Source organism: Nesoenas mayeri (genome assembly GCF_963082525.1).
Source record: "Nesoenas mayeri genome assembly, chromosome: 3".
Classification (NCBI taxonomy): domain Eukaryota; kingdom Metazoa; phylum Chordata; class Aves; order Columbiformes; family Columbidae; genus Nesoenas; species Nesoenas mayeri.
Genome location: NC_137544.1, coordinates 14,071,160 through 14,086,111, shown reverse-complemented (window position 1 = coordinate 14,086,111; position 14,952 = coordinate 14,071,160). Strand labels below are relative to the sequence as shown.

The 14,952-nt window shown below is 40.6% G+C and overlaps 1 protein-coding gene across 1 annotated transcript; it reads left to right on the top strand.

Moving 5' to 3' along the window:
- Nucleotides 1-13,692: 13,692 nt before the first annotated feature.
- On the top strand, nucleotides 13,693-14,547 carry LRATD1 (LRAT domain containing 1; the record flags this gene model as incomplete). The annotated part of the gene is made up of 1 exon (XM_080342069.1): nucleotides 13,693-14,547. The coding sequence occupies one exon, from the start codon at nucleotides 13,693-13,695 to the stop codon at nucleotides 14,545-14,547; it is 855 nt and encodes a 284-aa protein (XP_080198195.1).
- Nucleotides 14,548-14,952: the final 405 nt, after the last annotated feature.

Genomic DNA, 14,952 nt, shown 5'->3' with positions numbered 1-14,952 from the left:
GGGTAGAATAGCCTCATGCAGCAATACTGCCTGAGTGGCACCTCCATAAAAGGACCTGAGGGTTACAGAGGACATCAAGCTATATATGAGCAGAAGTGCACTGCCAACATGAATAAGATAAAGTGCATATTGGCCTACACTAGTAGAAGTGAGGCCAGCACTTAGTGTGTCAATCTACACAACATTGACAAGGCTGCAACTGGAGTACCATGTCCAGTTTTGGGCTCCACAGCTCAAAATTGGTGTCAAGAAATTGGTAACGGTCCATTGGAAAGTAAAGCTGTTCAGGAGCCTAGAACATTTGCCTTGCAATAAATGGAAGGAAGTGTTCAGTCTGGCCAAGAAGAAGCTTCTTTGTAGCAGCAGATGATTTAGCAAGAAGTAGCTATGACAAGTTAGAGCTTGAGAAATTCAAATTGGACATTATGAAAAACTTTCTCATTATATAGAAAGCACAGCACTGAAGCAGTCTGCAAAGTGGTGAAATCTCTATCCTTGCTAAGACATGGTTAGAAAAAGCCACAGCTGATGTATGTCCAGGATTGAAATTAGCCTCACTTTGAGCAGGAGGTGCATTAGATGTACTGCTAGATATCCCTTCCAACTACTACTTCCATGAAACTAGGACAGAAAAATACCTCCTGCTGCTAAACCTTAGTACTTCCACATAGTGTACTTCAGGAAAATTGAATTGCTTAGAAATAAAAATACAGCTGGGACATCTTTACTAATAATTTCCATGAAAACATCCTCCATTATTAAAAGCTTTTACACTAATTATGTTCACAACTCCTTTTTCACTCCATTTGCATAAACAAATTTTACTTGAAGGAAGATTCAATGAATTCTAACTACTGGACATCACCTATGGCAAGTAAATTTCTCCTCTGTAGAGGATCATCTACTACTTACGTCTTACTCAAACTCTCTCTGGGCAGTTAGACTTCCCTTCAGGGTCTTTGGGTCTTTCAGTTTATACAGATGGACTGCTTGTCAACAAGATATTTATTAATACAGAGATCTTCTAAGAGGGAAAAAAAAAAAAAAAAAGTGAATATAACAACCAAGGCAATCAGTAAATTGTAGCAATTTACAAAACTCATAGATTCCAAAATGTTAAGGTCGGAAACAGGGACATGGGAAATCATCTGTCAGCATAATGGTTTCACATAAAAAGTTATAATTGGATGAGTCAACAATGCCACTCTGTTGCAAAAAGGCTTAGACCATACTGAAAAGTATAAACAGACAAATAACCTGTAAACAATTCTTCTCTTCTATTTTGCTCTGTTAAAGCCACAGCTGGGTTTCTTTTTCCAATTTTGGGCACCACAGTTTGTGAAAGATGTAAAATTGAAGGGAGCTCAGTGGAATAAGAACAACTGGTATTCTAGAAAACATAACTGCAAAGAAAACAAACAAACAAACAAACAAACAAACCTGAATGAATTATGATCATTTAACCTAAAAACAAAAGAGAAGACTAAAAGGGGAAATTCTTCAAATACAAAAATGCTGCACACAGGAAAAAATGAATAAATTATTTACCTTAACCTAAAATAAAATTTAAGAAAAAAAGAAAAACATCGAACCACAATAAATGATGATTTAAAACTGCAAAGAACTTTAAAATTATGATTAGAACTTTATAAAATAATAATACAATGATAAGAATAGTGAAGTGTTGAAATAGATTTTCTGGAATATTATGGACTCTTGAACTGTAGAGACCTGCAAAACAATGTACATGAGCTACCAGTGCTAACAGAGATACTGCGGACTAAGACAGCAGATTAGATGATGAATTTATGAAAATGTTTCTTTTTATTTTTCCTTTGACTATATGGAAACCAGTGACTTTATTTGCTCCATAAAATACACAAAGTTTTGAACATTAGATATTGCAAGCTTTGCATTACTTTCTGTATTTTTTTCCCTAAAGGTTAATAATTTTATTTTTTAAAATATGGAGTTTTATTTTTGCTTTGGATGTGTTTGGACTTATCTTTCTTCCAGCTATACTGTACTGGTGGTAATTTATCCCAGAACCATGGAAATTCACACTTTTTCATTTACACAGAGGACTTAACAGAGGAGTTTGAATTGTGTGCCTCAAACAATTTCATACCATAAGTATTTTTTACAAACTTCTGCTCATGAGCAAAAGTAATAATCAAAAGATTTAATATGAAAACAAGAAATAATTTCTGTTCGTAGAAATTATTCAACAAAATATTTTTGCTCAATCAATATAATTGATGAAATAGTTCTTTTTTCATAAGTTATTTCTGAACAGAAGGAAAAAAGCAAAACGGAAAATAAGAAGAAACTATGTGTCAAATAAATGATTCACTAAGAATCATGAGCCCAGTTACAGCTGAAATGAACATATGTGACTTACACCATTTTCAGTTTAATTTACTACAGTCTGTTCTTCACAGACTCTTTCCTATTTATTAGCTTAATTTATTTCTGTAACCCTCAACTACCCACATAATAAGACTTAATCATATTTGGTGAGGTGAGGTTATCAAATCCAAGTTCTCTTGTACAGGTGTCTCTGGGGTTGCAAGGAATTATTTGTTTCTGGTCTTGGAAAAACATTTCATATGTCTATATCACGCATGACTGTAGTCATAAACCCAGCTCACATGCTACTGTCAGGACGGTTTATTAGAACAGCTATATTTTTTTTCTTTTGGCAAATACTCTGTGTACCAAGAAATATATTACTCAGCCATCAAAAATATTTTTCAAGTCCAAGTTAAATTCAGCAAAAGCTTTCAGTCCAAAAATACTCAGTATTTTTGAAGATTCTAAATATTTTGCTTTGACATTAGCATTTAGTCTTTCTAATTAAGGGATAAAAAGCCCCTCATCTTTCAAAAGAACATTTCACTTGCCACCTACTTATGCTTTATATTTAATTATCTATCTCTTTTTTTCAAGTAAAAAATGTATGTTTAAAAAAAACACTCTTCAGGTCAAAAACATTTGATTTAACTGAAAAATACTTTCTTTCACAGGTTAATTTTTTATTTGGGTTGTTTTCTTAATATCGGGTAAAGTTTTGAATGCAGCAAAACTCATAAGCAGCTTTTTTAAACTGAGCTAAAAGAGTCACTGGCCACATCAGGGCTCTATGATTGTGAATTTCATCATATCCTGGACAGGGGTTTACCATCTTAGCCTCAGGTGAATATCTCCCTACAAAATGGTCACAGAACAACAATCTGTACAAGCTTAACCCAGGGACCAGAGTCTCCAAAGGCCTTTTATCCCTAGAAATTCTCTCACACTGCAAACACAACATGGGACTCCTTGGGCCCTGCTTTTACACCCTGAACTTCATCCATATTGTGGATATCACCCACCCCCCACCCCCCCCCCCCCCGCCAAACTTGATGACATCCAAAATAGTATAATTCTTACAGCACTGTATATGAAACTTCAGTGATGGTCTAGGGAACTGGTAAGTGGAGTGAAATGAGCATGCAGTTATATTATTTAAATTCATTTCTGTTTGACAGTACCTCCATATCCCGTTTGCTGCATTTCAGTTACATGTGCCCTGCAGAGATGTATTAACATCACTCGTTTCATCTACTGTGTTACACTGTCTCCCCAGACCAGCACTAACATTGTAGCACTACTGTCTTTCATGTCCTAAATTACCATCTCACATGCCACAGAATTTTGCTCCTAGTAAGGAGTAGCTATGTTCCCTATATTATTTGGCATCTAACTCTTCTAGTACAAATTTGTATCCCAGTAAAGGTCTGAACAATCCCCAAAAGAAACAGACTTGTGAGAATTACTGTGAACAAATAGACAGCCCTTGCCCTATATACTGTTATCAGGCAACGCAGAAGGTAAAGGGAGGTTAAAGGAGTAGGAATATTCCCATTTACATAGGGCAAGTAAGCAGAACAAAGATGAAGGGATAGAGCCAATAATGGATTTAAACATCTAAAGCAGGATTTGGAGAAAATTGAGATGTTTAGGTAGAAAACTATAATCTGAAAAACAAAGCAACAGCTGCTGCACAAACTTGGAAGCACTTAAGCCCAAGAGAGACTGTAGATTTGAGTTTACAAGAGGTGAGCACTTCTCACTATAGGCATGCCTGAAGTTTTCTGAGTGTAAGCACCACAGCACCTCTCAGGAGTGTCCCGCTGTGAACTCCTGTTAAATCCCATGAGGTCCTCCCTGGGGCTCTGTGTTCTGCTCTGCAACACCAACCATCCACCACAACACAAAATTGTGGTGTTTTAAGATACACCTACCACAAATGGTGATGCACTTGACCACTCATGTTGTAATCTGCAGGCAAATCAGAAGCCAGTTATCAGGAAAGTAGGATCCAGATCTTTTTTTCTGCTTTGTAGGAAAGAATGAAGCACCTATTTTTGGAGGAACATTCTCATCTCAAGGCTATTTCCATTTTTACCTTAAATAGTCTTTGAAATACGGGAACAGAAATAGAAACCTAGGTTTCTTTGCCTTCAGGTAAGTACTCTAATCATTTAGTTAAAAGTTTTGTTTGTGTTTCCTTGAATTATTTTCTTAACAAGGGCAAGGTTACAACATGATGACTGGAGAATAGCCAGATAGCCTGTAGTGTCTGAACTATAATAGCAGATACACTTAAATTGAATAACAGAGATTTGAGTCACTGTGGATACATAGGGAACTGAATCCAGATTTTTCACACCTAAGATGAGTAACGTGACCATGTTTTAGAACAGAAAAGTGCTTTTAGTTCTTTCACTTTAAATAATAATTGATGGCACCAGCCTAGCTCTCAGTGACATGACCAGTCACTAAGAGACTTTGTAGCACAGTTGGGAGTAAAATGAACAGGCACAAAACCTGTCTTGTCTCAAATAAGATTATTTTTATTTTATTTTCAGTACATTTTTTCTGTACCAAAATCACACTAATTTCTGCCTTTTTTTATTTTTTTAGGGGGAGATGGAATTTAAGGTGAATTACTATCATACCTTATGCAACTTATCCTAAGCACATGCAAGTCATGCTGCATCTTCTAAACTTAGGGATAAACATAAATATTGGATGGCTTCTTATTTCTGTTATTATTGAAGGAACAACACACCTGAGTAACTTGAGTAAAATGGGCTGAGTCTACACTTATTTATACCCTATACATAAAGTAGTTGGTTAAAAAATTTAGTATGCTACATCTCTAAAAAAAACTTTTGTAAACAAGAGGTTTGCATGAATATGATCTCCAAAAAAAAACACATAAAAAAAATGTGACAGGGTTAACCTACAAGTCTAATTATGTCAGCCAGACTTCTAGCTGCAAGAACGATATACATGAATAGGCACTGCTTGTATTTGAGACCCAAGGTTGAGTTTAGAGGTTGGAAAAATGCTTTTTGGAAATTATTACTGGAAATAGTATTGAATTTACAAGTTCAGACTATTCAATTTTTGTTGAGCAGAAACTTATTTTTAAAAGCATCACTGTGCAGCCTCGATGATTTCACTCAATACTTATACACCTTAGCAAACTGAATGAATTCTAATTGTATACATTGTAATTTCTAAGCATCTAAAGATGTATTCTTTCTTTGGATGCACACAGAATTCTCATTGGGTTCAAAGGAAAAATGTGTGCATGTATCTTATGACAGCCTTTTCTGTATTATAAGCAGGATGCTGCTGGCCTGGCAGTAAAATTGATAGGAATTTTGAATGACTTAGCTCTCTAGGATCAGGCTCTGTATTTGAAAAAGAAAAATAGAGGTTAACTCCAAAAGGTATTTATATATAGCAAGGTATGATTCCCTTACTGAATCTAGCTCTGTAACTCAGTCAACATCATAAACCATGAGGGTGAAGCTCGAGCATTTTATGAATAGCAACTCTCACACAGATTGAGTTTCTTCTTTGCTACCCAGTCAAGGGGTATTTGTTATTGCTTATAATATTTAGAAAGTAATTTTCAAGTTCAGGTATTGAAAGCCTCACAGATAAAAATATTTTATAAAATATTAACTAGCCTAATAGAAAGAAGCATTGGGTGCTCATTTTATTTAAACATTTAATTTTCGTGGGAGTCCTTCAGGGCAGCAGAAATATCATACATATTATTAAAAATTAGCAGAATTATAATAGAATACAGTTGCAGAACAATGACTTAATAAAGGACCCTGAAGCACACATGAAAAAGGACAGGAACAAGCAAATAACCCTGTTACAATACATGCAGGCAAATTGTAGGTTGCCAACAGCTTTTCAATTAACAAAAAAAAAAGACAATATATATATAGTGGACAATCTCTCTAGTTTTAAAGGGGAAATGCAAGAAATCTTCATGTCTTATATTAGAGAAACGAATTTGCCTTTTGTCTTTCAGGAGCTTGGAAAACAGCTAACAGTATAAAAATAATTACTGAACCAATATGCACTTAGATACACACATATTAATTATTTCTGATTGGATCATTTAGGGACAGACCTAACACGTCATTAATGGAGAGTCATACACTGAAACTGTCATTTTTGTGTAGAACCACTAATTTAGTCCTTATGGTCAGATATTTCTATAAATGTTTCTGATCCAGAAAAGAAATTAGGCAAGTTCTGCCTGCAGCTGTAAAATAAATGTAAGTTGAAGAAAGATAAGAAAGTTGATTTGCTATGTGACAGCAGTCCATCCAATAAGGTTGCATTAGAAGACAGTTACAAATACCTTTTTTTTCTTTTTTTCCTTTTTTTTCCCTATGAACTGATTTTCTGAACCTACACTAGTTTCTGGGGATATTTTTTCCTGTACAAACATTATAACGTCATTTTTATTGTAGATTGATTTGTAGAAAGAGCTAGAAGAGACTGTGGGAGTTTTCCTACTAGGCTGCCATTATTATCCTCCTTTCATAGAAGGAACAATGTAACCTTCTTTATTAAAGCCATGTCAAAATCTTATATTCAGAAGGGACCAATACTCGTGACTGTTTCCATTTCAGAGCACCAGCTCCAGAGTGCCAACACCTTTAAAAAAGATGTTTTTCATCTGGCACATATTCAACATCTTGTTACAGCAGTGCTGTAAATTTAATCTCACCCTGAACTACATGATCACAGAATCAGCTATAAAAGAAGTTGAAGGAATAGGCTGTTGGGGTTAAAGTTCGCTGTCAATTGGAATCCTCTTATTCATGATTAAATATAATGTGAAACTGCATCTTTACTGAAAATACCCTAAACCCTGAACAAAAATTCTCACACTGAACCTACTTGTACCAAGATATAATTCAATTAGCAAATTTACAATCAAACTTACTTTACCAAAAGCTTTCAAACACATTGACACTGAAAAACATATTCAGTGGCTACAATCACTTAGCAAGGCTCACCACATTGCTAGACCATATTTTATTTTGTTTCCTTAAAAAAAACCAAAAAGTAAAATAAAATTGATGTAAACATTTAGACTATACTCCTGAATGAAACAACAGCCTGCCTAAGTGTAAATATTCTGCTACAAATAAGCAATTTTTTTCTTATTTGACTGTGGTCACATCTGCTTAGAGGGCTTTGTTGTTGTAGTTTTGTTTCTTCTATCTCTATATGAAAATGGTGGCATGTCACAGCATTTTGGAATGTTCAGAATAACATTGAAAAGGAAATTATCATAGAAATACAAGGATCAAGAAACAAGATTCACTGTTAATTGTTCTAGCTTCATGCTCATCAACATCCAATTCTGCAAAAGTTCATAAAGCATATTATAATCCTGGAGGCGGTTTCTTTGCATATTATAGTAGGGAATTTGAGATTAACCTCCCGCACCCAAAAAAAAAAAAGCCTGTGCGTTCAGTTTCCATTCAGTGTAGAGAGACAGACATCTAAATGAAAATCTAGTCCCTCAGCTATTTTTCTTTCATACTCCAGTGAATGAATATGACACTACTGTCAGGGCCCTGAGTGCACCAGCAAGATCTACAAGCTCTTCCCTCGCCTCCTCCAGGTTTGCTGCCTGTGTTCAAGATCAGCTCTGATAAGATGAACCTCAGATAAGATGTCTGGGAGAAAAACAAAGTTAATGATGAAGAGCTTTGAGGAGGCGTGGATGGAGCTTCAGCCCCTTACATGGGAGCTGCATGGAAGCTCTGGCTCATGCATAGGCCAGGCTGCCTGTGTTGGGGTGGCCTTGCATGGCGGCTGTGACCTCCTGGCTGGGCCTCAGCTGGCCTCAATCCCCAAACTCTGCTCTGCTCCTTTTGTCAGGGCACTGGGGGGCTGCACTTGGGGGTCAGGGCACCCCCACTTTCCCACATGCTGCCCGTGCCCGGCATCCTTCCCTGCTGCTCCCTGACAGCTGAAAAGTTATAAGGCTTCCCCATTTGGGACCTTTTCTATGTAACCATCTTCCAAAGATAAACATGTTTAAAAGGAAGGTAGTTTCCTCCCATCCATCCTCAAAATCTTTTCTACTGTAATATCTTTTTGGTTGTATCACTTCATCAGGAAGCAGAAACTAAGTCTGGGGTCTTCACAAGTGTTAATTGACAAAAAATATACTTGGTCATGCTTCCACCTCTCCTTCAGGAGATAAGTCTAAACAGTTGCCTACACAGTGCCAGGTCACAGGTCCAAGGACCAGAACAGTATTATTCATATTGTTAATTGATAGCATGGGATTTGAAAAGCTTTGGCACTGGTCAGCTACTGTTCTTCCATACAGGTTACCGATTAAAATGCATTAGGAATAATTCCTAACAGGCAGTTTGAATTCAGCCACCCAGTTTTGGAGTTTAGAGAATTCAGCTGGACAATTACATCATCATACCATACCTCAGGGCCAGAGAACAGCTCCTGGCCAATTTTACTTACAAGTGACCCTATGAATGCAAGAATCATGAAGCCACTAGGAGCCAGGAGAAGAGCAGAAAAGCGGCAAAGGGCAAAAGTGCCTTCTTGACTAAGTTCTCACAGTTTATTCTTCACCATCACCGGATAAAAATGACAGAAGCTGTCCATAGCTCAAGGATCAAAATCTCAGAACTCTCTCAGACTAATTACATGTAGAAACTGTAGCTATGTAGTGTGCATACTGTTATGCAGCTAGCAGAACACACTTGAACCTAGAATATCCCAGATGTGGGCATTATGGCCTTGCCTTGGTATGAGGACAGTATGTATGCAAAGCTGTTTGCAAAAAGTGAGTAACTATATCATCTACATAAATTGTGGTCCAGATCACACGTTTCTCAAAGGACTAATATTTTATGTCTCTGAGGCCTTAGGTACACTGAGACAGTAATGAAGGTGTACGCACAGAAGAAGTACACATGGAGTACACTACTTTAGAGAATTTCAGGGGAAAAAGATCCTTCCTGCTACCCTTTATGTCTAGGTGCCTATGGGCAGACCAGATTGCAATCTGAAATAGAGCTGAGTTTCTGGGCATCTGAGATTCAACTTTAACAGAATTGTGAAGGACAGATTTCTACAATCTATAAAAAGTTTATAATACATACGAAAGTTCCCAACATTATAATAATATTTTTTAGTCTCTGGTTGTTTATTGAAACATGCTTTCCTAAATTTGTTCCTAATTTTTTTCTGCACAAATGTTATCCACTCATTCAAATCAACAGAGATTTCAGCTCCACTTTTAGCAACAGGGGTCCAAGGCTCCAAAGCTCAGCTCAAAGCAAGATGATAAGAAAATTCTAAAAACAAGGTTTAAAAAATAAGCTACTGAGTATCCATTTTTGTACATATTTTAAGAGTTTTCTCTGTATTAAATTAAACATAAATGTAACAGTGACAAAATGCCAAGGGTGGAAAAGGCACAAAAGTTAAAAAACAGCATAGGAAAAATATAAGTTCACTCCCTCAGAGAAGACCAGGACAGAAGCAGAGATGATTATGCTTCCTGTGCTCAGAATGAGGAAAAATTGTTAGGGTTAGTAACTATGGGCTAGGGTTAGTAACGTGACATACTTGCATGTTCTGGTGCAAAGAGAGATTATGACCCTGGTTAATGAGGCTGAAGCTGGTCAATGGGAGTGTGAACAGAGTGATGCTGCACTGCCAGTGCCACAGTCTAAGAGCAGTCAAGCCTGCACTCACTGCCTTGATAATAAGCCTCCATGAGCTCCCGTAAGTAAAACATCTAAAGGAGATGATAAAAATATTAAACAAAATAGCTCAAGCAAAACAAACATCTCCAGTAGGCTATGGCCCTACAGTTCTGTAGACACTGTGTACTGCTTTTGTAACATCCTCTAACATCAACAGAAGCCTTCAGACTGAGAGGTTTATTGCAAGCCATTGATTTATATAATCTCTACCATTTTTCTGTAGTGTCCTTTAATCATAATTACACATGAGTATGCTTATAAGTTGTGAGGTTTTGTTTTGTTTTTTAAGGCAACTTCTTGATGCTTCACAATTTAAAATTGGAATTGAAGAGAAATTGAAAGAAAAGGTCCTTCTGGAGGGATGGAGGTAGAGCATGAAGCACTGATGAGACAGAGCGTGCAGCCAAGAGACCTGAAATGGAATAAGAAAATAGGTGTGTTGAATGGAAGTCATGGTGAGATGTGGATTGTAAGTACTTCAGCAAGAGGCAGAACACCCTCATTTGAGCGGACTTGCAAAAGCATGAAAGACATAAAGAAAACTGTTAAAATTTGGCAGGAGATAGTCCACCTAGAAGTGCAGAGCCCTCCTTAGAGTCATACTCCTTCCTTCTGCACCTGCAGTTTACAGAAGCAGTCTGTTCTCCACTACTTTGCATGCAAAAGATGAAATAATGTTTTGTTTGCTTAGAACTATCTAAAAATTACTCTACGTAGCCTTGATGATTGGCAAACGTGGGAAGTGCGAACTGTGCAAGTGCAACCCAAAAAGATGCAGACTTTAAATGGGAAAAATATAAAGCGTTTAGAAAACCGAAACTATTGGTGAAGGCTTACGGAAAATGGCCTTCAACTTGGACTAGCTTTAACAATGAAGCACATTAACAGTTATAAAAAAAAAAAAAATCAAAATATTTAAACACTGTTTTACAGCCTTAACACTAAACCTATTAGAGTGTTTTCATAATTTAATTTAAAATGTTGCAGTTGGTGAAGGTCATGCCATAAAAGAACATACAATTTCTGACAATCATTAGAAAAGCATTTACACAGTTTCAGAGATTAATAACATTCATCTGTTATGCTTTGTCCTGTGAAACGTTTAAATGCATATATTAGAATAGAATCCTTTTTTTATATATTTTTTAAAATTCAAATTCACTCTACAAAGCCTGAATGCTACATGCTTAACTGCTGTAAATCAGCTTAATTCCTGTGAATCTCATGCTGTAGCCCCTGGGTTTATGAGACATGGAAAGTCTGTAACCATCAACAGATTAGTATAACTGCCACAGTGAAAAATAACTGATGTCAGCCTTTGAATGTCATATCACTAAATGCACTTGTTTTTTTCTCTTCCATTTATGTTGCGATGCCTTTGCATATGTTAAAAAATAATGAGAACAAAAAAATGTTCTGGAAATAGAGTCATATAAATATTTGAATGGAAAAATAAAAGGGTCATTCAAAGTAAACACATCTAAGAAACTCAGTATTTGACTCATATGAACTTAGGTACACAACTTGTACTTTGAGAAACTGGAATTCACTATATTTATTTAAGGATGTAAGTCTCTCTGTTATGAGAATAAAGTGATGGCATTTATTGTTCTCAGTTAATTAAACCTGAAGACTGGAAAAAGGCCAGCAGTGAAGAAAGATATTATCCACAAACACCGAAAGCAGAAATACTTATGTCTAGATGGAAAAACTATTTACACTGTGAAGAAAGTAGTAAATTTACTTCTGGATGAAAATGGTACTTTAATATGATTCACATATGAACCAAAGAACGTTATTAGACTTTTTCATGAAGTGTCTTTAAATATTTAGATTCTCACTTTTCAGAAGTTCTCATTATTAGAGCACAGGATTAAGAACTCAGAAGAACTGGGTTACAATCCCATCATTGACACTGCTTCCCAGGGAACTGGTGGACAAATGTTTCATGTTCATAAGTTTCATTTTCATAATGTGCAAAATTAGGTGTAAAAGTGTGTATTGGTATTAACTACTACAGATGATAGATTTTAGATTTTAAATGTTTTAGGGAGAAACGGACTGCTGCTGTCAGGCAGTCTCATTTCTTACTTAAGACAAGTCATAGCACGTCTTCCAGTTACATCTGAGGACAACCCATGATTGCTGATGGTGAGAGACAGGCACCTCCTTAGAGCAGTTTGTGCTTCCCTAAACTAGGTTGTGCAACAGGCAAGAGAAACAGCACTCTGGAAATGCTCCGTCTCTCCTGACCATAGGGAAGCCCAGGCGATCACCTTAGACTGAACAGGTACCACCTGAGGTTGGTAAAGTCAAGTGAAGGCCATTGCACCTACAGCCCCGAGGGACAGAGCAACTCTTGAAACACGTGCAACCCTCCACCTGAAACCTGGCCGGGATTTTTTTAATGGTAATGACTTTTTTTTTTTCATTTTTATTTCTTTTTCGGTGCAGGTGTCGGTCGGCAGCGGCATACCGCGGTAGGCACTCTCTTTAATCCCCTTCCCACTGGAAAGCCCTGCTTGCTCCCACCGAGCTGCGGACATGCCGCAGCTCCGGGGCCGGTCCAGGGGGCGCCCGGGGCCGGCAGGGCCCTCCGAGACGACGGGGCCCGGCCGGCCAGTGGCGCCGGGGAGCCCCGTTGCCGCCACCACCGGGCGCAGCGCGGCGCGGCCAATGAGCGGGGCCGGGGCGGGCTCGGGAGCGGCGCCGCCGGTACTTAGGTTCGCCGGAGGGGCCGGGCAGCCCACAGCGGAGCGGGGCGGTGCGGGCAGAGGAGCTGGGCGCGCAGCGGGGAGGACGGAGCTCACCTCCTCTGCAGCGCCCATGGGGACAGGACGACTTTAAAGGAGTTTGGGAGGGTTTCTGGCGCTGGGAGACTACGGGTACGGAGTGGGGCGAGAGGGACCCCTGGGGTGGGGGGTCGCTGATCGCCTGCTCTTTGCCTGTTCCTTGCGGGGTCTCGGTTCGGCTACGGGGGTCGGGCAGGCAGGTGTGCCAGCTTCGAGTCCTGGAGCTCCTCCAGCCGCCTTCCCGCGTACCGCGCTGCCCAGTGCGGCTCCGCTCGGCTGCGGGCAGGCGGAGGGAAGCGCTCGGGACCCTCCGGACCAGCCTCTCCCAACCCGCGGGAGCCATCTCCCCTTGCAGAGCGGGGAGGGGAGGCTCCTGGGGCAACTCTGGCCCCCCACGCAGAGCTGTCAGCCGGCGAGGAGCTGCCTTTTCTCGCTGGGGAGTCGAGCGCTCCGAGACAGCGGGGCTCGGGCAACCCAGCCCAGCCCGGCGACCGCCGAGGAGACGGGGATCTGCTCTGCCCTGCATCCCGAGGGCCGGGGGAAGGATCCGTGCTGGGAGTTTCTCCCTTGCACGGGCTGGAGGGAGGGAAGGAGCGGGGGAGGGCTGGTGAGTTAGGGCGGAATCACTGAAGTCTTTTGTATGTGCCTTGATTTTTTTCTTTCTTTCCTTCCTTTCCTCCGTTTGCACTCTCCTTCCCTTCTCTTGTTATCTCTGTCCATGCCCACCCCACCCTTCCTTCAGATCCGGCAATTCCTGCCCTCGCCTCGCCCTGTCATTGATGGGAAATCAACTGGATCGCATCACCCACCTGAATTACAGTGAGCTGCCGACCGGGGACCCCTCGGGGATCGAGAAAGACGAACTGCGCGTCGGGGTGGCTTACTTCTTTTCTGATGAGGAGGAGGACCTGGACGAGCGAGGCCAGCCAGACAAGTACAGCGTGAAGGGCTCCGGCAGCCCTGGCCAGGAGACGCCCACCCACCACCTCCACCACCAGCTGGTGCTGAACGAGACCCAGTTCTCCGCTTTCCGTGGCCAGGAATGCATCTTCTCCAAGGTCAGCAGCGGCCCCCAGGCTGGGGACCTCAGCGTCTACTCGGTGTCAGCCCTGCCTGCCCTCTGCAAGCCGGGGGACCTGCTGGAGCTGCTCTACCTGGGGCCGTCGGAGCACCCGCCGCCGCACTGGGCAGTGTACGTGGGCAGCGGGCAGATCATCCACCTGCACCAGGGGCAGATCCGCCAGGACAGCTTGTACGAGGCGGCCGCGGGCAACGTGGGCCGGGTAGTGAATAGCTGGTACCGCTTTCGCCCGCTGGTGGCTGAGCTGGTGGTGCAAAACGCCTGCGGGCACCTGGGCTTAAAAAGCGACGAGATCTGCTGGACTAACTCCGAGAGCTTCGCCGCCTGGTGCCGCTTTGGGAAAAGGGAATTCAAAGCCGGAGGGGAGCTGCAGGCTGCTGCCGGCACCCAGCACCAGCAGCAATACTATCTCAAGATCCACTTGGCCGAGAACAAGGTGCACACGGTGAGGTTCCACAGCCTGGAGGATCTAATACGTGAGAAGCGCAGGATCGATGCCAGTGGCAAACTGAGGGTGATCAAAGACCTGGCTATAGTGGATGAGAAAGAATAGGGAGTAGCAGGGCTACACGGCTATCTTCCTTTTGCCCTACCTGGGGAGACCAGCTTGCCACAGAGCCAGGAGACTGCACCCTCTTCCCATGGGACACAACTGGATGCAGGATCCATGGCAACATTCCAGAAAACCAGCATTCTTTACACCCATAGCCAGTGTTTTGTTTGGCTTTCAATAGCATTAATGCTGAAAGAGTGAGAGCGAGGAAGAAATGAGGGGGGAGGTGCAGGAAGGCTGTTCTCACAGTATGTGGACAAAGTCTCTCCTGTCAATTGATGTTGACCACTATAGCAACATGCCAATAAAATTTCAAATTGAAATTTTTTTTTTAATTTTTATTTCATGGCTTTAATCCATGATAAGTTTTAAACATCTGGGGCCATGGATGTGGATCTAGCTAAA